Source organism: Equus quagga, chromosome 12, assembly GCF_021613505.1.
Source record: "Equus quagga isolate Etosha38 chromosome 12, UCLA_HA_Equagga_1.0, whole genome shotgun sequence".
NCBI lineage: Eukaryota > Metazoa > Chordata > Mammalia > Perissodactyla > Equidae > Equus > Equus quagga.
In genome coordinates, this window is record NC_060278.1 from 67,235,072 (window position 1) to 67,261,677 (window position 26,606).

Here is a 26,606-nt window from a genome sequence, read left to right on the forward strand (position 1 = left end):
CTCTTCTGCGTCATTTATTTGCTTACAGACAAGACTCACCATCTCTCCTCTTTAACAAACTCTCTCTCGACTCCAGTCCCCTCTCCACAGTATTCCGCCGCTCTCTATCCCACTTCACAGAGAACTCCAGCTTCGGCTCTATTTGCTACATGTCCAGCTCCTCAGGTCTCCTCTCTCATAAGCTGTTTCCAGCCCCCACCTCCTCTGAAGCGGCTCTTTCCAAAGCCAGTTCAGGAACCAATTCTCCGTCCTCAACTGACTCAGCGCCTCAGGAGAACCCGACACGGCTGACCACTACTTCACTCTCTCAGCTTCTGGGAAATCCCACATCGTGTTCTTCTACTTTTTGAACTATATTTTCTGCTGGGCACCAAAATGTTGGGATACTCTTGGCCCTTTTCTCTACTCTGAAGATGCCTCTTATGATTGGCACGTTACTGTCCTTCAGTCACGGAAACACGCATCTAGCCCAAACCTCCGCCTACAAGATCGACATGATGCAGCTCCTCTGACCTTCCTGCGCTCTGCGACAGCCACACGGGGCTTCTTTTCATTCCTCAGACATACCCAGATCTCTCCCACTTTAGGGTCTCTGCACCTACTGGTCCCTCTGGCCGGACTCCTCTCCCCCCAGATCATGCATGCCTGGCTGAGTCTGATCCTCCAGGATTCGGCTATTTCCTCCTCAGAGCATCTGCCCCACCCACCTCAACTCCTACTCAGTCTGCTTTATCACACTTTATTTAATTTGTTTCATAGCCCTTACCACTCTTTGAAATGGTCTTAATTACATATTTATTTACTTGTTTGTGTCTGCCTTCCTCCTCTAGAATATAAAATCCAGAGGGGCTGGACTTTTTCAGTCTTATGCACAACCGTATCTGCAGAACATGGTACACAGCAGGTGCTTAATAAATGTTTACTGAATGAATGAATGAATAAAAATCATAGACCAAAAATTATATTGGATTTGGCAATTAGAAGACCATTAGAATCTTAACTGGAGAAGTCTCAGTTGAAATGAGCAAAATGAGATAACATAGTCTACTCCTTCAGACAAAGAGAGACAGACAAACCTAGTAAGTCAGTGACAGTCACACATTCATTGGACACCCACCCTTATGTGCCAAGCACCATGCAACGTGCCAGGATCCCTGATGTGTACTTGTTTTGCGGTGCTCAGAGACCAGGGAAACCCAGAGATGGTGCCCCAGTGTGGAATGCGGCGAGCTTAGTGGGCCCAAGGTCATGGTCACTTTGTCTTGCCTCATGACCACTGTCGTCAGGCACACAGTCAATCTGAATAGTGTTTGGTAACATGGGTCCTATCAACACAAACAAACTGGCTTTGATTATTTAGCAGGTTTAACCCAGCAAGTTAATTTAAAATTCCAAGTGACTCTTTAAAGTCCAGTTTTTAAAATGGCTTACTTACTTTTCGAAGTGAAGAAGCAGTGCACCCAGTCTGTTCTGTATGTTGGCAGGACCACGGGCATGGCTAGAGCATGGGCTCTGGAGAGACGGGCAGTGCCTGAGAGCAAGGTGGGATGCCCCTAAGACTGCAAGTGCTCACCCAGATAAGACCTAACATCGTCATGAGTGACCACCCAGCAATTCATGTTACATGAGAGATCTGATCTACCAAGGAGAAAGATTTGCAGGAAATCCTGGGGATAGGGACCTTCAGGGCATTCAAATGACTCCCATATCTTCTGCCGTCTGTTTTGGGATGAAATTTGGTAATTCATCTAATAAAATATATCTGGTCATTTCCCTTCTTCCATTAAACTACCTCCCTAAGCTGGAATAGATAAGTCATTTCCTCTTTAGGGAAGGTCACAGTTATCTGGTTGTAACATAAGATAAAAATAATATTTCTCCAACCTAAAGTTTAAGATAATGGCAGTCCAAAGATAGAAACATGTAATCTTAGCAACAAAGAAAGTCTCCTAAAATCAAGATGAGAGCTTGTGCCAATCATTTTGGAGACATATCATTATGTAAAGTGAGGCATATCTATATTCATTAGGGACATTTCAGTTTAACTTTTCCAAGGGAAGAGAAATTATAGTAAGAAGCTACACCAGTGTTATCTGACTGCAATCCATGAAATTATACACCAGCCTTAGAAGTCCTTGACTTAGTTTCTCTTTTAAAAAAATTATTTGTTCATTGTGCCTTTTCCATGAAAGGCAAGAAGAGGACAAATGAGGCAACTATCTCCACTATTACTTAATATTGTACTAGTGCTCTAGCCAATTCAATAAAACAAGAAAAATAAATAGGAAAAAATGCCGTCATTATTTGCAGCTGATAATCATTTGACTAGAAATATGAAGATAACCTACTAAAATGCATTTAAACAAAAAGGAGAAGTCAACACAAAAGCAACTTACAAACCAGTATCTTCCCTATCTACCAGTGTTTTTTAAAAATCAGAAAATGTAATGGGAAAAAATATCCCATTTAACAATAGCAACAAAACTATAAATAGTATTAAAACAGACCTGAAAATAAATGTGCAAGCTCTATGAAGAAATCTATCAGAGTTTACTGACAAAAGAAGATACGAATGGTAATAATTCATTTACAAATATACTCCAAATTAACCTAAAAATTCAATTCAAACTCAGTTAAAAATCTCAAAATGAATCATTATGAGATTACACATGGTAATTCATTTGGGGAAAAAAAGTGCAAAACTAGCTAAGAAAATTGTTCATCAGAGACATCAAAAGAACTGTGTTAAATTAAAACAGCATGGAAGAATACAGAAATAGAAAAAGTGAACCATGGAATCAGAACAGCAAGTCCAGCAATTGACTCATCTGTGTAAAAGAATTTAGATCAGTATATCATAACAGTAGCATTTCAATTAAAGAGGAAAAACATGGACTATTTAGCAAAAGTTGTTGAGAAAATTGTCTCTGTACTTAGAAATAGTAAAATTAGATTCTTACCTTACATTGTACACATGCACACAAAAAATTCCAGCTGACTTCAAAGATATCAATGTAAAAAAGAATGCAAAAGTGATAGAAGAAAATAGGAGAATACTTTGCAATTTTCAGTTGGAAAAGATTTTCCTAAGTAGGAGACAAAATTCAGAAGCAACACAGATTTGATTATGAAAAAATTAAAACTTTTATATGAAAAAAGATATCAAAGACAAATGATATAAGAGACGGAAAAGATAAGCCACAGACTGGGAGAAAATCTTTGTGAAAAGTGTATCTGGTAAAGGATTGGTATCCAAAATATCCAAAGAACCCCTAAAACCCAATGATAAGAAAAGAAAACAATTAAAAACTGGACCAAAGATCTGAACAGACACCTCACCAAGGAAGATATACAGAGAGCAAATAAGCATGTGAAAAGATGCTCAACATCATATGTCATTAGGGAATTGCAAATTAAAACAACAATGACATATCACTGCACATCTATTAGAATGGCTAAAATCCCAATCACTGACAAGACCAAATGCTGACAAGGATGTGGAGCAACAGGAACTCTCACTCCCTGCTTGGGGGAATGCAAAAGGGTACAGCTGCTTTAGAAGACAGACTGGCTGTTTCTTATAAAACTAAACACACTCTTGCCATATGATCCAGAATTGTGCTCTTTTGTATATATCCAAATAAGTTAAAAACTTATATCCACACAAAAACCTGCACATATTTATAGCAGCTTTATTCATAATCACTAAAACTTGGCAGCAACCAAGATGTCCTTCAATAGGTGAATGGATAAACAAACTGTGGTACATCCATACAATGGACTATTATTCATCAACAAAAAGGAATGAGCTACCAAGCCATGGAGGAACGTTAAATGCACATTGCTAAGTGAAAGAAGCCAATCTGAAAAGGCTACATACTGTGTGAATCCAAGTATATAATATCTGGGAAAGGTAAAACTATGGAGGCAATAAAAAGATCAGTTTTGCCAAGGCTTTTGGGAGGTGGTGGGGAGGATCAATATTTGGAGTACAGGAGATTTTTAGGACAGTGACACAGTAATGATGGACAGATGTCATTATACATTTGTTAAGACCCATAGACTGTACAACACAAAGAATAAAAGGTAATGTAAACTATGGACTTTAGTTAATAATGTATCAATACTGCCTCATCAGTTATAACAAATATACCACACTAATTCAAGATATAAATAATAGGGAAATCTGTTGGGGGCAGGGAGGGTATATGGGATTATGAAATTTCCAATCAATTTTTCCATAAACTTAGAACTGCTCTAAAAAAAATCTATTAACTAGAAAAAAAATGATATGCTGGAAAATATTTGCAATATATATAATAAGAATTACTAGTCTTATTTTATCATAAACTCTCATAAATCAAAAAGAAAAAAGGCAACTTAATAGGAAAATGGACAAAGGTTAGAAACAAGTAATTTGACACTGAAGAAATGCAAATTGAAAGTACAAGATAGTCTTTTTACCCTTTCTTCCCCTTGCACACTGACAAAAATGAAAATGGGGAAAATATCCAATGTTGATGAGGATGGGGAGAAACAAGCCCTCTCCAACACTCTTGCTGGGAGTATAAATTGGCGTAACCCTTTTTGAGGATAATTTAAGCTAATATCTTGATCAAAATTTAAATGTGCATACCCACTGATCCAGAACTTCCACTGATGCACACAAAGAAATATGTTCAGTGAAAACATTACTTACAATAACAAGAAAAAATTGAAAATAACCTAAATGTTTATTAATAGGAAAAAAGTAAACTGAGATTTAGCCATTCTGTGGTATATAAGGAAGCCATTAAAAAGAATGAGATCTCCGTGTACTGACACAGAATGATCTTCAGTAGGTATTATTAAGTGAAAAAAGAAAAATAAAGAAGATATGCACAGTATTTTTGAGAAACACACACATTCGCACTTCTAGAATGCAGGGGCGCTGGGAGAGGTGTAGGATCGAGAGGTGGGAGGAACACTCATTTGGGTGGCGGCAGAATTTTTTAATAGCCATTTTAAATTTTCTATCTTTACTACTTAATTCTGAGCTCTGTGAAGGAAGGAAGCACGTCTTTCTTGTTGGTGGCTGTGTCCCAGGTCCCCAGCACACTGGTGTTCAGTAAGCATGCATTGAATGAATAAGAACTAATGACATTTTAAAAACTGTAATGGAAATAACAGAGATACGCCAAAAAGATGTATCATTAAGGATGTTTACTGCAGCATTAATTATCAAAACAAGAAGTCAGAGGCAGTCTGATTAACTAAATAAGGCATATTGGCACGGTGGAACCCTCTGTCACTAAAAAATCATGTCATTAAAATAATAGTTCAAGAAATAGAAAATGTTTAGAATATCCTGATAAGCCAAAATAGCAAGCTGTTAGTCAGTATGTAAAATATTGTTAATATACATATATATTTTATATATTCAGAGAAAAAATATTAGAGGGACACACACCAAAAATTGTACAGTGATCATCTCTTTTGGTTTCTTCTTTTTGATTGTCTGTTTTACACCCCACTCTCTTTGGGTTATGTGAGGATTATACATTAATTTTGTAAATAGAAAAAAATTCTCTGTAAAAAAATAGCATTTCTAGAAATACAGCTCTGCAGTTGAGATTTTTGAAAGGTTTCTTTCTGGATGCCTTGAGAAGCAGCCCTTGACTGATGGATGTTGGTTCTGTGTATCTGACTATAACGCAGCTTGTCTGTCCATATCTCAGCCACTGATACCCCCTAAACTCCTTTCTGTGTGCTGAATTCAGACTTTCGTGTGCTAAAGATACTAAAGAACATTTTGGGCAGTCACTTTTTAACTCTCTGGGAATTTCCCTTATATTAGTCTATTATTTGGCTTTTGCGTATTTGAATTCCATACTTGTTTTCAGGAATAAATTGTGTTTGAAAGAAGGGGACTGTCTGTATTTCTTATCCTCTTTTTAGTGCCTGACTTATTTAGGGTCTTTCGTTATCCTTTTTAGAAAGAAGAGGACAGCTGAATAATTTCTGGTAGTTCCTTTCATGCTTACGATGACATGAGATCCATTTATTCATTGGAACCCTCTTTAGGCTACAGGTGTTTCTTCAGTTATCTGTCTCTGAGCTCCAAGGAAAGATCTGGATAGTCTGGAAAGTAGACCAGAATATTCTCCTAGCTGAGGTTCAGCAGTAACAAGTTGGGTGGCAGAGAGTAAACTGGCATTGGGGCTGGACCTCAGGGGAGGGGGCTTCGTCTGGGATGGTGATCACAGGGTTATAGCTCATAATCACATCATTAACAGCCATCTGATATTATTGAAAACAAAGTCATTATTACGATACTTTAACAGTCTCAAACCTGAAAACCACTCACAGCCTAATTCAATAAATAAACTACTTAAGTATAGAAAGTCACAAGGAAGAACAGATTTTGTGTCATATTAGCAAATTTGATTTTCATTAATGCAAGATGAATGTCTTCTATGAAACACTTTCATATCATATTAATGACATGATGGCAAACAGCATTCACTGGTTGCTAGGCAACATGAGGACTCTCTAATTATCTCCTCTGTACTTGAGAGGCCACAGTGGGAAGATGCCAGAGCTCTGAGGATATTTCCCATTTCTTGGCAACTGTTTCTGCTAGAAGACCACCATGGAACTGGGAGGGAAGGGAATGAATGATACCATCTCCCATGGCACATAGACTCTTCCCTCCTTTTCATTGGCTTACTGTGTAGGAGAGCAAGAACTGAGAAGTGGGCTTAAATAAGAGAATTCAGGAGTTCTCAACCCAAATGTCCTTCCTTCTGTTTAGGGTAGGCAACAGGCTGCTGTGAAACCAAGACAGAAAATGCAGCGGACACCTTGAGGGTTGTTTGTCAAGCCATAGTTTGTTGGACGCTGCTCCACTTCTTGCCATCCCCACCTACTTGGGAGGTAGATCCCCAGCAGTCATGCTGTGACTTCATGATTCCATGAAGCAGGGACAGTCATCTGATCCAAGCATTCCAGTTACAGGTTCATGCGCCACAATCACCCCTAAACTTAGCGGCATGGAGCAAAAGCCATTTTATTATGCTCTCCAGGGCTTGACTCTGCTCCATGACTGCAGGGGCTTCAGACGAGAAGACGAATCACTAGGGACCACTCAGATGGCTGGGGCTGGAACCATCTGAAGGCTTCTTCACTCACATGTCTGGCACCTGGGCTGGGATGACGTGAAGGCTTGGCACAGCTGGAACGTCTGCTAGACTATCTACATCGTCTTTCCACATAGCCTGGGCTTCCTCACCACATGGCAGCCTCAGGATGGCTGGACTTCTTGTATAACAGGTCAAGACTCTAAGAGTCAATGTTCCAGCAAACAAGCTGGACACTAGGTGGCCTTCCATAACTCAGCCTCAGAAGTCACATGGCCTCACTTCTGCCAGACTCCACGGTCAAAGCCATCAAAAGCTTGCCCAGATTCAAGGGAAGGTGACATAGACCCCACTTTCTCTACGGGAGGAGTGCCAAATAACTTGCAGTCAGTTTGAAACTGCCACATCAAACCATGCCACTGAATCACTCTCCAGGAGATTGGATTGGGGGCTGAAATGCATCTGGTTCATCTCTGTGGGTTTTGGGATTTGTATCATGTAAACATGGAGCTTTGGGCCAAGCTGAGAAAGCCGGTCTGCAGAGAGAAAGCAGCAGCCACTGCTTGGTTTCTAACTGCCTTGTCCTTCCTGACTGTGGTCCTTCCCCGGGCCCAGCCATACCTCTGCCCTTTGCTCCCATCAGATACAACCATGAATCCTTAAAATAAATTCTCCTTTTTATCTTAAATCTAGCTTTTCTTGGTCTCTGTTGCTTGCAACCAAAGAATCCTAAGTAACTCAGAGACTATCAGCTGATTTTTCAAGTGATTACTGACGTAAATGTGCTTGCTTATAAACACGATATAAATTCTTATTGATTAGTTTCAGGCATACCTATTGACTTCTTGTTATGGCAAATGAGGATTTATCTTTTTAAACAAAAAGTCCCACTTCTCCCTATTCTGAACTTCCCAAAAAGTTTGTATTGTAATTTTGGGGTAAATTAGTATCTATGGTTATATTATTTTAACAATGCAAATATTAACCACATTTCTTTCTTGTGTAACTTTTTGCTCTTCTAGGGCTAATAACTGCCTTGTTTTTCTTCTTAGTTTTCAATGCAGTCGTGTGCCAAATAACGACGTTTTGATCGACGACAGAGGGCATATGTGACGGTGGTCCCATAAGATCAGAACCATATAGCCTAGCTGTGTAGTAGGCTATACCGCCTAGGTTCACGTAAGGGCACTCTGTGATGTTCTCACAATGAAAAACCTGCTATGACCCATTTCTCAGAACATATCCCCATCATTAAGTGATCTATGACTGTATCTAGCACAATTTTTTTTTCAAACTGATCCAGCAGTTCTGTAAAACGCCCTTTAATATTATTTTCCATATAAACATATCAAATAATCAAAATAATTAATTTTTTTCCCAGGATCCCTCCCTCTCACCACCTCCTGTGCTCCTGTCTGGCCTGCCTGGCTGTCCCTGGGTCCCAGGGACTCCCCACACTCTTCTCCAGGGTTCAAGCCCCTGCTTTACTCCTTCCTAGGCTACAACTTCGGTTTCTTAAAAATAACTGTTTATTATACAGAATTTAAAAATACACTTAAAAAAATGTTTAAAGAATGTTTTGAGAAGAATTTAAAAGTATGCTTGAGGGCATTATATAAGACAGAAAAGAACAGACACCATGCAATCTCTCTTATATGTGGAATCTAAAAATAAATAAGTAAATAAACAAGCTCATAGATACAGAGAACAGATTGGTGGTTGCCAGAGGTGAGGATGGGGGGGGGGGGAGGCAGGTAGGAGAAATGGGTGAACTGTTTTTATTTTTTTCAGTTTAAATTATTTTAAAAAATTAAAATATATTTAAATTAGACAGACAGCATAATTAACTCCCATTATCCATCACCCAGTTCCAGTAGTTATCAACTCATGGCCAATCTTGTGTCATTTCCAGCCCCATCTACTCTTCTTCCTCCTGGGTTATTTTGAAGCAAATCCCAGGTATTTCAATATGTTTCCCCAAAATATAAGGATTCTGTTTTTAATATATATATTTAACTGCAATACTGTCTTCACATTAAAAAATTATTAATAATTCCTTAACATCATTAAATATCCAGTGTTTACATTTTCAGCAATGTCATAAATGGTATAATTTCTTTTTTATGGTTTATTTGAATCAGGATTCAAATAAGTTGATACATTTTAAATTAAATTAAATTAAATTAAATTTCTTTTTGAAGAAGATTAGCCCTGAGCTAACTACTGCCAATCCTCCTCTTTTTCCTGAGGAAGCCTGGCCCTGAGCTGACATCCATGCCCATCTTCCTCTATTTTATACGTGGGACGCCTGTCACAGCATGGCATGCCCAGCGGTGCCATGTCCACACCTGGGATCCAAACTGGCAAACCCCGGGCTGCCGAGAAGTGGAACGTGCAAACTTAACCACTGTGCCTCCAGGCTGGCCCCTGATACATTTTCAAAATCTGTTTTAATCCAGGGGAGCCCCTTCCAGCTCTGTTTTATTTCTTGCAATTTGTTTTTCAGACGAATCAGGCTGTTTGTCCTTAGTTTCCCACACCTGAACTTTGTGGACTGCAGCTCCATGGTACTGTTTAACACGTTCCTCTGTCTCCAGTATTTTCCTTAAGTTGCCAGGGAGTCTACAGTCTTGGCAGGAGTCAGGTTCAGTTTATTTTTCAAGGTGGTGTGTTTTCCCACCAGGAAGTACATGGTATCTGGTTGTCTGGGTGTCTCTTTTTCTGTGGCAGCAGCCACTGATGCTCAATACTTCTTTAATTAATTAATTAAATTAATTAAACAACTAGGGGTTGCAAAATGGTGATATTCTAATCATACCATTCCTCCTTCATTTATGAACAGCAATAGTCCTATTCCTTTGGCATTTACTTGAGGGATGGTCTTAGAATTACTGCTTGAAATTATTTCCTTCCAGAATTTTGAGGACATTGCCCCATTAACTCTTAGGTTCTGAGGTTGCTATTAAGAAACCGGATGCTATTTTGATTCTAGTTCCTTTTTTAAATGACATGCTTTACTCCCTGTAAGCTTTCAGGAGCTTCTCATTCTCCCTGGTGTTCTGGAATTTCCTGATAGAGAGGCTTGGGCTGTTTGTCACTTACTGTGAATTTTTCAATCTGGAGATTGATGTCTTTCAGTTCTGGGAATTTTTCCTACTACCATGCCTTTAAAAGACCCCTCCACTCCATTTTCTCTGCCCTCTCTTTCTGGAATTCCTATTAGTCAGATAGAGGGCCTTGTTCTCTTTTTCATGAAATTTCCTGGACTTTATCTTCCGGTATCTCTACTCCTGGCTGCTGCCATTCTGGACACAGGGCCAGGAGAAGGGGACAAGGGACTCTACCAGTCAGCACTGGGACTTTCACCTCACACTTCTCCTCTGCTGGATCTGGTGTCTCCACATCTGGAGTGTGTCCAGTTCACATTTTCCAGAGAGCAAACCTCCCGCCTCCTATGGGGCAGGTTGCTTGGCTATTGAGGGAGGGGAGAGGACTAGCGAGAGAGGGGCAGTGTCTTTCTTACTTTAATCAGTTCTGTGCCTCCTCCCAGCCTCCCATCATCATTTGTATCCTCCGGTGTTCCCTCTATAGGTGCTTAAATTTCAGCTTTCTCTGCTCTGCCACTGCCAGCTTCCCAAAACACACTGCTGTCTCTCATCTGCCATCATCTTCTCTCCAGTTTTATTTCTCCTTATGGGTAGATTATAAGTTTTTTCTTGCTTTATTGTCACTTTATGGGGGTTTCTGGAGGGAGAGGAGGTAAACTTGCATGTTCAATCTGCCATATTTAACCAGAAGCCCCTAAATGCTTTTCCAATACAATCCTAAACAGCAAGTCTTTTCACCAAACTTTGATCTAAATTTAGTCTCATGGAATTCTAATTCTGGGAGAGAAATTCATTGGGTACTGCCTCTAGATCAGCCTGAGTTCTTTGTCTTCACAGATTTGAGGATGTTTGGCATAATAAAAAGGATGTGGTTGTGATTTTCATCGTTCAGGCTTTTCAAGTGTGTTCCCTGCCCTCCCAAGGAAACAGAGCCTGAGGCAAGGATTAAGTGTTAATGTTTTATTTGGAAGGTATAATCCAAGGACAGCCAGAGTGAAAGGAAAGAGAATTGAGGTGGTGAAAGATGGAGAGCAATGCAGGATTATGCATTATGTGCAGCCCAGTGCTTAAGCCAGGGGCACTTTCTCAGCCATGCAGGATATCTTTGGACAGGCTTTATGGAGAAACTGGGTCTTGGGACAGTCTCTCAGAGGCAAGGAAAAGGGGTTTATTTTCTCTGGCTCCCTCCCGTCCACAGAGAATTAGGCCTCTGCACTTCTGCCTTGCATCATGCAGCCTCTTTCACAGTTGCTTGGGAAGCCAGATCCCACAGCCTGGGGCGCAGGGCTTCATCAGAGCCCGAAGCGGGAGGAGGAGCTGAAAGTCTCAGGGGAAGTAGCAAGGCTGGGAGAGCCTGAGGACATGTGCCTCAGCACTGGGACGGGATGTGGCCGTGCTGATGGTCTGAACGGATGGACTCATCATAGGAGCCAGACATTCTGAGTTCTTCTCCAGAAATTCTCAGCGTGGCACTAGGAAAGAGGCCCCTCTGCTTTCTAAACACCAAGCTATGAGGTGCATGAGCCCGGGGCTTCCTCTGACTTCCATTTTGCGGGGGCCAGTCTGAGAGAAGGAAGCCAACATGGAGAGATAAGAAGCAGACTTCCGATGGCATTTCAAATCTGGGCTTCCAGCGGCCCTGACTCCAGGCCACCTGCCCCTCCCATGGTGTAGTTCTGCGAGACGTTCGAGTCTCTTCTGGGGTTTCATTTAGTTTGAGCTGGGCTTCTGTCATTTGCAGGCAGAGGCTCCTGACTAATGATTATGACTAGGAAGGCTATCAACAAAGCCTTTTATAAACCTTTGATCCAATGACAACTTGAAATTAATGATTTTTTTTAAAAAAAACCTGAAATTAGTGGCTGGCCCCGTGGCCGAGTAGTTAAGTTCGCGCGCTCCATTGCAGGCGGCCCAGTGTTTCGTTGGTTCGAATCCTGGGCACGGACATGGCACTGCTCATCAAACCACGGTGAGGCGGCGTCCCACATGCCACAACTAGAAGGACCCACTACAAAGAATATACAGCTATGTGCCAGAGGGCTTTGGGGAGAAAAAAGGAAAAAAATAAAATCTTTAAACAAAACAAATTAAAAATGCTTCTCCACTACAGATATCTTCCTACTTACTGTGCTACAGGCTGACCTGTTACAATAAAGGCCTAGGTTAGCACTTCTGTCCAGTATGTAATTGGAGAAATCAGGATGGGGTCATATTAGTTCACATATTAAATTCTTGCCAGGACCCCAGCAGCCTTGGACCCTGCATCCAGAAAGATACACTTGCAGATCTGTCTAGTGGGCATAACTGACCCAATGGTCATTCTTCAGAGTGCACAGGAAAGGGTTCGATTTGGAGGCCTGACAAGCCCAGCAGATCCCTAGCAGCGAGTCCATGTTAATATCTTGAACTAGTTCTAGCTTTGTTCAATTATCACACGTAGAAAGCCTATTGCTTGCAGGCGCCGCTTGTCAGTTGGGGCTGCTAGTGGCTGGGAACTAATCATTAAGGCTGCCGCAGAACAGCCACCCCCCAGCAGCTTTGCAGCCTCCAGCATGTTGCATATTTTCCTATTTCACTTGGATTTGCTCCTAATGATTGAACTATAGATTATTAATGCTGCCAGCCTCTGGGATCCCAGTGTGACTGTGCTGGGCTCTATTCTGCCTTTGGAGCATTCAGCACGTATCCTGCCCTGACAGACAGTGCTCCAGCAGCTGCCAGAGCCGCTGGGGCCAAGAGAGTACCGTGGGATGCAAACAATCGTTCCTATTAGCAGCTGTGGGGCCTCATTGGTGGCATTTGGTGCTCTCTTCTCCCCAAATTACTAGATAGAGTGAATAATAAGTCATAAAACACAGTGCAGAGTTTCCTGGGCGGGTGACAAAAAGTGTCTTTAGAGAGGAGGAGAAGTGGGTGAGGCCATGCTGGGGCTATGCCATCTGTCACTCCACAAAGTTATCCTGAGCGGGTGTGGGAACGACTAGCAAGCAGCACGCCCGCAGCAGGTCTGGGCATGTGCAGGGCCTGCAGCAGTAAGGCCCCAGGGCTGGGGCCTCCAGCCCCTCGAGTAGGAGTGCAGCACAACCACCCTCTGCTGAATCCTTCCTCCAGGTAGGCTCTGAGCTGGATACTTCCTGTGCGTCATCTCGTTTAGTCTCCACATCAACCCCATGATATAGTTATAAGCCCTCATTTACAGATAAGAGAAACAAAACTTAGAGGAACGGAGTGACCTGTTTAAGACAACATGACAGGGTAAGCGAGGTCCAAAGGACCTCCTGGGTGTGTTTTCTGAGGAGTGCACTCTCCTTTTCACATGATATTGCCACTAAGTGAGAACCAGGAGAGTCCCTTTACGCCTCGAAAGAAACCTGAAGCTGGTGTAATGTGAGAAGCAGGGGTTGAACCCAGGACTAGTTGACATGGAGGTTATTCCCATGGTGGCTGAACAGGAGTGCCCAGGGGGGTACCACATGCCTTGGACAGCATGGCCAGCAGCTGTTGGAAGCAGCAAGATTTCCTTTGCCTGGCTGCATGGCAGCCTAGTGACTTGTCAGGAGACAAAGCAGCACCAAACTGGGGGTGTAAATCTGTTTTAGTCGGCTCAGGCTGCCATCACAAAATAACACAGACGGAGTGGCTTAAACAACATTATTTCTCACGGTTCTGGAGGCTGGAAGTCCCAAGATTCGGGTGGCAGCATGATTCGTTTCTGGTAAGGACTCTGCCTAGCTGGCAGACAGCCACCTTTTCCCTGTGTCCTCACGTGGAGGAGGGAGATCTCGCTCTTCCTCTTCTTATATAAGAGGCCACAGGGCTACCAGATTAGGTCCCCACCCTTATTATTCTCAATTAACCTTAATTACGTTCTCAAGACTCTATGTCCAATACAGTCACACTGGGGATTAGGACGTCAACATATGACTTCTGAGAGGACACAGTTCAGTCCACATCGGTGGGGTCACGGCGGGGTTATCAACTAGGAGAGCAAGCTGGAAAAGAAATTAACCAGGGTAATCGGACGGAGAATGACTCAGAGATGTTGGTTGAGGGTGGGTAGGGTGATCTATGTAATATGAGGGAAGTGTTATGCCACGTATTAAGCTGGAGATGCTACATAATATGTAATAAATGAGTTCTAAAATTTGAAATAAACGTCAGTACTTTAAAGATGTTGCTCCACTGACTTCTCACTTGCACTGTTTCTGATGAGGAATGTGTCGTCATTCTTTATTACTCTGAAAACAATATTTCTTTTATTGCTTTTTAGAGTTTTCTCTTTATCATTGGCTTTGAGCAGTTTGATTATGATATGCCTTGGTGTAATTTTCTTCATATTTTTCATGCTTGAGATTCATTGAGCTTCTTGGATTTACGGGTTTATAGTTTACATCAAATTTGAAAAAACATTGGTCATTATTTCTGTAGGATGTTTGAAGTTGTCCCATAGCTCACTAATACTCTGCTCAGTGTTTTAAATTCCTTTTCCTCTTTATGTTTCATTTTGGGTAATTACAATTGTTATGTCTTCAAGTTCACTAATCTTTTCTTCAACAAGGCCTAATCTTCCATTAATCCCATCCAGTGTATTTTCTTCATCTCAGACACTGTAGTTTTCATCTCTTGACATTTGATTTGAGTCTTTTATATACCTTTTACATCTCTACTTAACTTTTTGATCATGTGGAATACAATTATATTAATTTTTAATATGCTTGTCTGCTAATTCCAACATCTGTGTCAGTTTTGGGTTGGTTTCAATTGATTGATTTTTCTCATTATGGGTTATATTTTCTTCCTTCTTTGGATGCCTGTTAGTTTTTCTTGCTACTGAGGGGAGACCCTAGTATGTATTGTACCGACTGCTCCATGAATCTTGGTGTTCTCTAGGCTGGCTGGTAGGAACACACATTTTTTGCAGCCCTGTGTGAACACTAGCTTCCTTGGATCCCTCAGACTCACAGCTCCATTCCTCAGCTCAGGGAGTCTGCTGAGGTCTGCCTGGGTTCCACTCCCTCTGCTGTGCCTGGAAACTTTCTCAAGGCAGCAAGCTGGATCAATCACAGTTCACGTTATTTGTTTCCAGTGTTGTGGAGATCACTGTCTTTCATTGCCTTATGTCCAATATCTTGAAAAAAAATATTTTTTATATTTTGTGCAGTTTTAGAGTTGTTTCAGGTGAGAGAGTAAACCTACTCCCCCCCCCCCCCCATTTTTTTTTTTTTTAAATTGAATACCACGTCTGCTCCTAGGATTTTTGGATAAGGATTTGTTGACCTATATATAATTAGGGTTAAGTTCATCCTGATTGATAATAGATTAAATCCAAACTTCAAATGGTCTTCTTGATAGTTTTGGGGGGTGGGGTTGGCTGATTTTTTTATCAAGTTTGATTAGTTAGTTATGAAAGATATCACAGACTAGTTCAGCCAGCTGCATTCCAGACTTTTTGTAGCATGACTTACCCAAAATGCCACAGGTAAGAAGGCAAAAGACTACATTTCCCAGACTTACATACAGTGTGGGTTCTACACGGGACTGAGCTACCTCCAGAGAGACACCCTCATGCAAGACTTGGAAGGTGGATGTGAACACCACGAGGGGGAGACTCTGTTTCCACTGCTTCTCTTGCTTTTGCTGGTAAGCCTAGTCATGGTAGTGTTTGGTGTCAGCTGTAGCAGAATAGTAGGGGTGGCAAGAGGCAGCACTTGGGGTACCCATTTTCCTGGTGTACATTCTGGCAGAGAAAATACGGTCATGGTGCTGGCAGTTGTTGTGGCAATTTCTTGACTCCATAAATTCCTCTCTGTGGCAGAGGTTGACCAGGTCTGCAGAACTGTTTTCTGAATTTTTTCTGGAAGCCAGATTAAAACCTGCTCCTCCAGCCTATTTAAGGAATTTTACAAACTATCCCAAACTGGCAGTAATTGCTTTCTGTTTGAACTGGCCAGAGAGGATTCTGTTCTCTGTAGCTGAAGCCTGACTGATAGATTAATCACTGTACTTACTCATAGTGTGGTGGGTGAAAAAGCTTGTCTGAGAAATGGGAGACAGGTTGGCTCTGCCACTTCCTGGTTTGCTCACGAATGCTTTACCAGAATTTTCAATCAGTGGTTTCTTTGGAGGAGTCCTTTAAATGCTCTCGTCCATTTTGTGGAGGTTAGTTTAGTTAAAACCAAAGAGTATTTGTAAATACACAGATACACAAAAACTGCAGTATGCCCCAAAGTTCACTAAAAAGGTTGACCCCTCTAAACTGTGACATCCCCCGTAACCTCGAATGTGTTGCGTCCACATAGGATACACATCTGACTTTCATCTGGCCCAAGGGTGCACCGGTTTCTGTGCTTCAAACACTAATAATGCTTGATTCCTCTCTATTTTTTAAAAAATAAAAATACAAATAGAAGTTTTAACATTTTCTTCCTCCATACCTGAATTATCCTGCGCATCCCCTGAGGTATTTTGTCAGAGAAGTAAAATTATTCTCATGTCCCAAGCATAAATTGTATTTCCGGTTGATCTTCTTATAAGAGGTAAATGACAAGTCAAACACAACAAGTGCTTTCTCTAAAAGATGGTCACTGCATAGTGGAAAACATACCCCTCTGTCCTGTATGACGGGAATTAGACTGAGAGTCAGGGGCCTCTGGTTCCAGTGTCACTGATGGCACCATCCTCACTGGGACCCATGGCAAGCCCTTCCACCTCGGTCTTCTTTTCCAGGAGGTGAGTGTGTTGGGCTGCAGTTAAGGTCTTTCCTAGCACCTAGGTTCCAAGAGAGGTAAGTTATACTGTCAGGAGCTTGTTGCAGGTATTAATTCTAAGAGCAAAAAGCAGTTACCCTTCAACTCTTCTCACCTCATATAGCTCAATCATCGGAAACATCTTCTGGGTGGTAAGACAAGGTACGGGTTTTGTATTCTACTTAGCTTTTAAAAGATTTTTCTAATTTTCTATAATAAACATGTATTGCTTTTGTAACAGAAAATAGTAAAAAGTAAACAAATATGTACAAAATAATCCCCAAAAAGAGATATAAAAAGATCCAGACATAGGAGGAAAGGAATAAGAATGCTGCATCTGTGATAACTCCATGCTGCCCAGTTGGCTTCAAAGTATCTCTTTACAGTTGTTAGTTGCCATAAAAAATTTAGGCAGGTGGGCCAGTCTTCTCACAGTTCAGTAGACTGAAAACATGATTTCTGAAATGCATTTATTTTAACAATTCCAATAACAATAGAACAACTCAGTTGTTTCTTGGAGCTTGGTAAAAAGGTATTTATATTAAAGCAATTTGGTAGCCTTGTAGATAACCATTGACTCATCAGCTATTATTTTAAACTCATAAATAATCTTTGACCCACATATTGTCAGATGAGGAGGAGGAAAAAAATGCATAAAGGACTTTAACTCCTGCAGCAAAAGTTTGAAAAGAAAAGTGTTATGACAAAGATGCTCAGAGGGACAGAAGTCAGTTCTAAATGTGCCAGTCAGATCTCCTGAATCCAAAATCAAGCCCTGGGGTCTGACCGTGGGATAGGATGTTAGAAATCCAGACAGCTGTGGATAATTGGTGAGGTAGTGGCAGGGTGCTTGGGGTTTGGCCAGCTGAGTGTACACGAGGATAAATGGATAGGGAGGAACATGTGTGGTGGGATGGAGTCTTTCTTTCAGCCAGCTGTGTCCCTTGCCTCACGTGTCCTTTGCCTCGCGTATGGCGTGACCAAATCCCCCAGAGAGCTTGCCTCCTCCTCCCTTTCTCCCACACCACTCTCCTTCCCCATCTATCCACCTTTGGTCCATGATCTGGGAGGAGAAATCATGTCTTCCTTTTACCCACTTAGCCTTCACTGAGCATCCATCTGTTAGTTACCACAACTAACAAAATGGGGCTGATGATTAGCATTTTAGGAAATGATTGTCCACAGATGCCGTGTCCAACACCACTGACTACAAATTCCATGAATGTGACTGGTCTACAGAAGCATAGTCCAACAGAACTTTCTGCAATGATGGAACTATCTATTCTGTGTGTTCAGTGTGGTAGCCACTAGCCACATGTGGCTGTTGAGCAGGTGAAATGTGGCTAGTGTGACTAGGGAACTGAACTTTTAATTTTATTTAATCTTAATTAAAATTTAAATAGTCATATCTGGCAATTGCTATCATAATGAACAGCGCCAGTCTAAGGTGTTTCTAACTCCAAAATGTGTGGAACAATTTTCCAGAGCAGTTTGTAAAACTCCATGATATTAGATTCTAGAATGGCTATACAACTAACAGCTCATAATTTCAAATTTTAAATGATATTCAGAACATACTCGGTTGCTTCTGGTGTCAGTGGCTTGAAATGCAATCATCTTTAAGTGTTGCTTATACAGAAACACTTGATCCACTCCTTTGCTATAAAGTGCCCTGTGAGGTGCGTCTTCATACACTAATTACTGACTCCGAATGAAGCACCTGTTTTCTCACTTATTTAATTCTTGATAATGACCTCTCCCTGAGTAACTTTTTTTTCTCAGAGCATGACCCTGGGAAAAAAAAAATCATATGAAATTTCATGGGCACCTCCAACTAAATAATTTTTAAAATAAGATCTAGAAAGTGCATACATTAGTGCAATTTTAAAACATTTACTCACTTGAATTTTTGAACGAAAACAAAACTTTGCACTTGTACTTTACAACTCTTTCTTCCTTTCTCTCTTTCTTTCTTTCTTTCTTTTTTGGTGAGGAAGTTTGGCCCTGAGCTAACATCTGCTGCCAATATTCCTCTTTTTTTTTTCCTCCCCAAAGCCCCAGCACATAGTTGTAAGTCCTTCTAGTTCTTCTATGTGGGATGCTGCCACAGCATGGCTTGATAAGCAGTGTGTAGGTCAATGCCCAGGATCCAAACCTGTGAACCCCAGGCCACTGCCAAAGTAGAGCACGGGAATTTAAACACTCAGCCATGGGGCTGGCCCCCTTTTTTGTGTGTGTGTGAGGAAGATTGTCCCTGAGCTAACATCTGTTGCCAATCTTCCTCTTTTTGCTTGAGGAAGATTGTCCCTGAGCTAACATCTGTTGCCAATCTTCCTCTTTTTGCTTGAGGAAGATTGTCCCTGAGCTAACATCTGTGCCAGTCTTCCTCTGTTTTGTATGTGGGTTGTCACCACAGCATGGCTTGATGAGCAGTGTGTAGGTTCACACCCGGGATCCAAACCTGTGAACCCCAGACTGCCAAAGCAGAGTGCGTGAACTTAACCACTACTCCACTTGGCCGGCCCCTACATCTGTTAAATAGTTTCACATGATCATCTACTTTTATCCTGTGATGTGGGCAGATTTGTCATAGATTACATCTCTACTTAGAGATGAGGAAATTGGCACTCAGTGAGGGTAAGTGGCTCGCTCAAGTTCACAAGCTAATGAACAACAATGCCAGAATTGAGCCCTCTGTCTTAGTGTAGTGTCCTTTTGACTCTGGGGAAAGAGAAATAACAATTCACTTTTACACACTGTCAGAGTTTCAAACCAAATTCAGTTAGAATCTATACCAAGACTGCACAGGCACAGAGTGACAAAGATGGTGGTCGGGTGGCAGCTGTGGAGGTGGGGGCCACAGGTAACTTGCAGGTGATAGTGGTGGTCTCACCACAAGGTATTTCCCTGCTTTTATGAAGCTTGGTGAAACAGATGTGGTCCAACAGACATGTATGTGAGTTACGTCTCACGCTTGAGGTGATTTGTCCCATGTAAAGTTCACACTCCAGCATTGCCTTCTGGGATGTAGGGCCATCCCTGCATTGCAGTTGTCTCCCCCAGGTATGAATACATGATTTAAACATAATACTTCCTTCCAGATAAGGAAAGCACTGGTTTTCTTTTATAGTGGGGAGAATGTCAAGTTCCTCTGTTGTAGGAGGTAATAATGCCTGCTTGGAAGGGGTGACATAAGGACTCTTGGAGTTCACGTTGAACAAAGTGGGTAGAGAAATGCTAGTGAAGAGTAATCCATTAATAAATGTGAGCTCCCGCCCCTCACCTTCCACTTTAGATTGATGTTATGGGTACCAAATTTGCATGCTCATTCTGAAATTCTCATTAATAAAAGCCTTTAACATTAAAAAAAATCTTGGCTGCAATGGGATCCTCATTTTTCTTTCATTCATTCGTGGGCACCATCCTCAAGGCAGAGATTCTTACTAACACGAATGAGATCAAGGTACTTGAGATAAGCATTTATACCTTCCTGGAGATCTCAAAACCATAAAAAAATCTCAATTCAGGCCTGTCTGATAAATGCTAACATGATATGCCAAATAATATTTTCATGACAAATGAGGCAAATTATTGGAACACATAAGCTAATAAGAGATTAAAAAAAAAGATCCATGCTTTCTGCAGAGCTCCACATGCTCATTACTTTTAGCATTCATGCCTGACTGTGTGAATAGGTGTGGTTTTTTCATTCACGTTATAATCTTTGGCATGAATATCTGAGGGGACATGTGCTGGCTATAATTTCAGGACAGTTCGAAACAATCTCGCTTTCATCTCAGGAAAGGTTAATTCCACACAAATGTCACTGTAGGAAGAAGGAGGGAGGTGACATATACCAGGAAGAAAAAAACCACAGTCTTCTAATCAGAGCAATATGTCAAATAAAAATGGACATATGTTGTGTCAAATGGAATTTGTCCTCCACGCTGGCCTATTCTTCCAGATCTGAGGCTGACCATCTCAGTAACGAGGGATGTTCAAAAACGTGGGTTCAGTCTCAGAGGCTACGTGATAGCATGAGAAACACCAACTGCAAAAGCTGCCTGCTGGAGCCAGAAAGCCAGGCAGTGATCAGTGCGGAGCCCGCAGACCGAGCGAGCCTGACCTAAATCGCCTTTGATGAGGGCAGAGAAACTGTAATTAAATGACTGGGAAGCAGAACGAAGAGAACGGATTTCGATTTTAGCAAATCATTTGAGAAATAATTCTTTACAAGGCTATCAAACAGAACCGGCATTATCCAAAATGAAACCGACGAGCAGGAACACTTCAAAGCCTACAGAAAGGCAGGTTGCTGGCTTGGTAAGTGGCCGACAGGGAAGTCCGTATCTTGGGAGAACTATTACCCGACAACCTTCAGATATGTACAAAAAAATCAACAAGTTGGAGTGGGCCGTCGTATTTCAAGAAAATTTTGATAAGTCTGGAAAAATGGGCACCTAGAATTTGGTGTTAGATATTCTACTGGACACAGTGCAAGGCCGCTGAGTACAGACGAGCAGAAAAACATTGAAGTCATGATTAAATGGCTCCGATTGGAATCTAGTAAGTGAATTAGGAGACAGTGTGGGCTGGCAGCATCCTGCTTTGCAGCCCCAAAGACAGAGAGAGCACAAGGCAGCTTCCTCAGGGAGTCACTTCTGGAGCTTCACAGTTCAAAAAGGTAATGGGCAGCCTTTTAAAGGGCCTGCTCAAATGCCATTTAGAATATTGTGCACAGCAGCACTTACCCACTAAAAATAGGCCATTCGAGTGTTTGGGGGAAGTGTGGAGGAGGATGGCGGCCCTGGCAGGAGGAAAGGGCCAGCTCAGGGCAGTCTTTGAGAGCTGAACATGTTAAGATGTGAAAAGAGGTGACTTAATCAAGGTTTATGAGTATCTGATGGGCTCACACAAAGAAGCTAGGGCAAGACCTCTTCAAGCTGTGAGGATAAAAGATGCTACAGACTGTTAATTAAGGCTAAGGGGGAGAGGGATTCAGTAGGCAAGACCTTTTCTTTGCAGGGCCATCGATAAGCGGGGTAAATGAAGTCGAAGTAGAATTAAGAAGGCAGAGAAGGCACGGGGCCTGCCTTGTTAAAGCCCTGTGACAGAGACTTCTCAGAAAACTGCCTCAGCCTCCCTTCTCCTCTCCATTCACGGTTCCCATTTTCCAACTTCTCAGCACCCTTGTGGAAGCTCCTTCTGCCCCCAGGGTCCCCAGGGAGGACTAAGATACACAGGGTAGAAGGACACCATCGAAGGACTTAGCTGAGGGATGGCAAGGTTCGGGATGGCTGTGTGTATGTGTGCACACGGGACACAAGTGCTCTTAAGGGGAAGATTGGAAGAAGTACAGATTAGCAACACATTTATTGCATGACTTTAAATGCTGGTTGGTTCAAAAAGGAACAAATGATAAAAATGGGCTCCATTCATCTTCCAAAGTGGTAAATCAATCAATTGATCAGTTTATTTGTCCTTCTTTCTTTCACATGCATACACGTGCGCACGCACGCACGCACGCACACATGCACAGAGTCACCAGTGGTGAATTTGTTCTCTTCATCGCCATGGTTTGTACTGGCACTCCGAGGGGAAAACAAAGAATAAAATATAGACAGAATCCAAGCCAGCCTGGGCCCCAACCCTCAGCTGTACTGCTGTCCTGTGACAGCTGTCCGCTTGTGCATCACAGTAGCTGACTGCTCGGCCATCACCACATGTCCCCAAATGGCTCCAAGCGAGCCCCTCCACAGGCAGCCAGAGCCACTGATCGTGAGGCCCCGACTGCTACAGCATCTGCCCCCGTGGCTGCCACCATTCCCGCTGGCACTGCCAGTGCCTGCTCTGTCCAGGCCCTTGATGGGGTAAAGATGATAGATTGGGGGAAGCGGAGAGAAAGGATCTGGAGGGTTTCATTGAACCTGGAGAGGAACTTGATGTTGAGGTCATGTTTGTCTTTCAGAAGACAGAGCAGTTGGTCAGCGGTCAGCCCTCCCAGCGTGGAGGAAGGTGCCCCCAGATGCGGCCATGGAAAAATGCCCGGATTCGAACAAGAAATGTTGCTGGTGCTGCCAAGGTCAGGGAAACAACCAGCATTCATATTGTGGCCAAAATAAGCTAAACCATTCACCCGGCCTGCTTGGAAAGAGCCTCGCCAGTCCATCTGACAACAGACAGGGCAGGCAATGCTGGGCCAAGAATTAGCACTGGGACCTGGCAGCATTTCGTGGCACTTGAAAAGAATGTGGCCACAGCTGCATGTGCACGCTAACACACGTAAGGGAGTGGCTGATGAGGCAGGGCAGTGCCCTCAGTGCCTCACCTAAAAATGACCGGTGACCCCTTCAATCGTCAGCCATCATCTTCCTGCTCCCCAGCTTCTTTCTTACAGAAGTCAATTGGCACATCCTAATATACAGTGGCGTCCTGTTTTGTCATCCCAAATATTCACTCTTAGCATATCGAATTAACTTTTAAAATTATTACTGTCATCAGTTACCAGCTGCACCCCGACTAGTAGTCCCAAGGTCACGCAGTCTGTCTGTTTCAACATTACCTTCTTCTCAGGGAGAAACAAACCAGCGAGGGCTGTGGAATTTGGTCAAACATGCAAACATTTTCAGAGAAGACTGAAGCGTATGGTTCCCCATCAAGTAAAATTTTTCTTTAACAAACAACTGATTCCCCTTTAACTCAAATGTTTTGGGTAAGGTTGAAAGCAACAATAAAATCCTATGCACAAACTAAGGAATAGATGAATTAATTTTCTAATTACTGGTATTTTTCTTTATTTTAAATAAATATTGGAGTCAAGACTACAAAGATTTGAGGAGGGAAAGCCTGATTAAGGAATTTGATATTTTACTAAAATATAGGTTATAATTGCAAGCATTAGGAAGATATCTTCATACATAAAAGGTTTCAGAAATTAAGCACTTTTTATGGAAACAGAGAAAAATCCATGCATGATAAAAATGCTTAGCAAGCCAGTAATAAAAAGAAACTTTCTTATCTTGATAAACAGTATCTACAAAAATATGCATGGCAAATGTCACCCACTTAATATTGAACACATTCCCTTTTGATTAAGAATAAGCCAAGGGTGCCATCCCTTCCTACTTCTATCCTACCTTTTAGTGCAAACCTTAGCCAGTGTAGTAAGACAAGAAAAAGAAATTAGTTACAAAGATTGGAAAAGAAGAAACAAAACCATCATTATTTCCAGATGATAGAATTTTTCTGCATGAGAAATCTAAAAGAATCTACAGGTTGATTATTTGAATGAATGAGGGAGTTCAGCAAATTTGCAGAATACAAAACCATACAACAAATTAGTGCATTTTTATACACTATACAGCAGAAATCAATAAGATTCACAAGAGCAATAAAGACATAAAGCACTTTGGATCATATCAAACAATAATTATGCAAGCCATTTATGGAAAAAACTATAAACGTTTATTGAAAGATATTAAAGAGACAGAAATAAATCAAAACCTATACTAGGCTAAGATATTGGACTTAATGTCAAAGATGTCAGCTCTCATCTAATTGATCTAAGGTTTAATGCATTTCCTGTCGAATCCAGTGGGGCTCTTCACAGAGCTTCACAAGTTTACTATAAAACTATTGGCAGAGCAAAGGGACAAAAATGTTACAGATTAAGAAGAAGAAGACAAACAGATTACATTACAATTGAGAATAGCCTGTTAATGGACACCATAAAGCAAGTGAAAAGAGAAGCCTCAAATGGGAGAAGACATATTAAGAATACATAACCAACACAAGTTTGTATCCAGAATATCTAAACAATTCCTGTGAATGAGTAAGAAGAAGACAGCCCAAAAGAAAAATGGGCAAATGTCATAACCAGGCATTTCCCAGAAGCCGTCACAAACTGCCCAGGAACAAAGGAAAAGGCACTAAGCTGCACTGTTAATCGGGAAGGGAGAATGAAAACCACAGGAAGACATCTTTTCACCCCACCAGGCTGGCCCAGTTCTAACGTCTGCCTGCGCCGAGGATCGCCAGGGCTGCGGAGACACGCTCAAGTCCATGAGGTACAGCGGCAGATAAAGCTACTTTAGGGAACATCCTGGCATCACCTCGTACACCCGAGAGAAATTCTTGCACATGAGGTGTGTGCACAAGGCCCATAACATTGTTTGTAATGACATCAGACTGGGAACACTTTAGACATCGTCCAACAGGAAAATAGAGGGATGAACTGTGACACAGTTACATAAGAGAATATTATACAGCAGGGAAACAAATGACCCACAGCCACATACATCGTCACAATGGGCCTCACAGACATAGTGCTAAACAGAGTGCTGGCTTTCTCTAGTCGGTCACAGAAGTGATTCAAAAGTAGGCAAAACAAATTAATATATGATTTAGGAAATCATATATATGTGGCACAACCTTAAAACAAGGGTGGCCTGGCACCTATTTTTGTATAAAGTTTTGGTGGGACACAGCCATGTCCATTTGTTTACGATGGTCTATGGCTGCTTCACAACGACAGCGGCAAAGTTGAGTACTTGTGACAGAAGTCCTCTGGCCTGCAAAGCTGAAAATACTTACTGTCTGGCCTTTTATAGAGAAAGTTTGCTGATCCTTGCTTTACAGGAAAGAAAGGAAATACTTAACCCAAACTTCAGCACAGTCGTTACCTCCAAGGAGCCAGAGGCGGGTGTGATGAGAGAGGAGTGTCTAACATGCTGAAGTAAGGAGTTATTTCTTAACATAGGCAGTAGGCACATAGATTTCCAGGACTATTATCCCTTAAAGTGTACAGACATGTTTTAAATACTTTTTTTGCCTGTATGCTTTGTGTTGTATCCTACAATTGAAAAAAATTTTTAAGAGGAAAGAGAGATTACTTCTGATCCTGGCAGTCACCTCCACGGGTATCGAGGATCCTAGAATCCTATGACTCATATCCTACATCTCTATCCGGTACTGGCTCTGTCATCATCTTGTTTCACGGATAGAGGGAAATTCTCCTACTCTTTCTCAGCAGCAGGCTGCATCCAGAAGTAGCTTTCTAATCTAAAATTCTAGGCTTCCTAGAGGTATAGGATAAAAGAGTGTTTTAGAATTTGAAAAGTCTGAGATCTAGACCACCCAGTCTAACCAACCTGCCAGTGTAGAATTCCCTTAACAATATTTGGACAAATGGCCGCCCCCTCTGCCGGAGCACGTGCCATGAGGAAGAAGGCTGGAGTCAGAAACAGCCTGTCCATGGTTCTGGTAGTCCCACCTGGACCATGTGCTTCCACAATCTGCTCCCAAATCTACCTCTTAAATTTCTGACCACTGCTCTCTTTCAGCAGCCTGTGTTGAAAGGGACTTGAGTATCACCTGATCCAGACCTGTCTGTGGTGTGGAGGCCGTGCATGGGTGTATCTGGGATTCGGGCCTGTGCGCGGCCATGGGGGCCAGGTGCGGACTCATCAGGAGTCCATGTACTTCTCCATTCTCTGGCCGATGCTAGCGGTCAGATACTCTTTGTTACATTAGGACAACATCTCTGCCACTCTAGCATCTCCCAGGGATTCCTGTTTTGCTTTCTGGCGCATCACAAGACATGATGTATGTTTGCATGTCCCTTAGTACAGTGCAGT

At 42.0% G+C, this 26,606-nt stretch overlaps 1 protein-coding gene across 5 annotated transcripts in view; it reads right to left on the bottom strand.

Moving 5' to 3' along the window:
- The window catches only part of CFAP61 (cilia and flagella associated protein 61), a 294,287-nt gene that overhangs the window by 36,638 nt on the left and 231,043 nt on the right, over nt 1-26,606 (bottom strand). Inside the window, exon 26 of one of the 5 annotated variants that reach the window (XM_046678347.1) lies at nt 16,861-16,993. The exons of the other annotated variants lie outside the window; for them this stretch is intronic. Within the exon in view, the coding sequence (XP_046534303.1) occupies nt 16,987-16,993 (7 nt within the window). The 3' untranslated portion in view covers nt 16,861-16,986. Of the gene's footprint in view, nt 1-16,860; nt 16,994-26,606 lie in introns of those variants that run through there. 5 annotated transcript variants of the gene reach the window in all.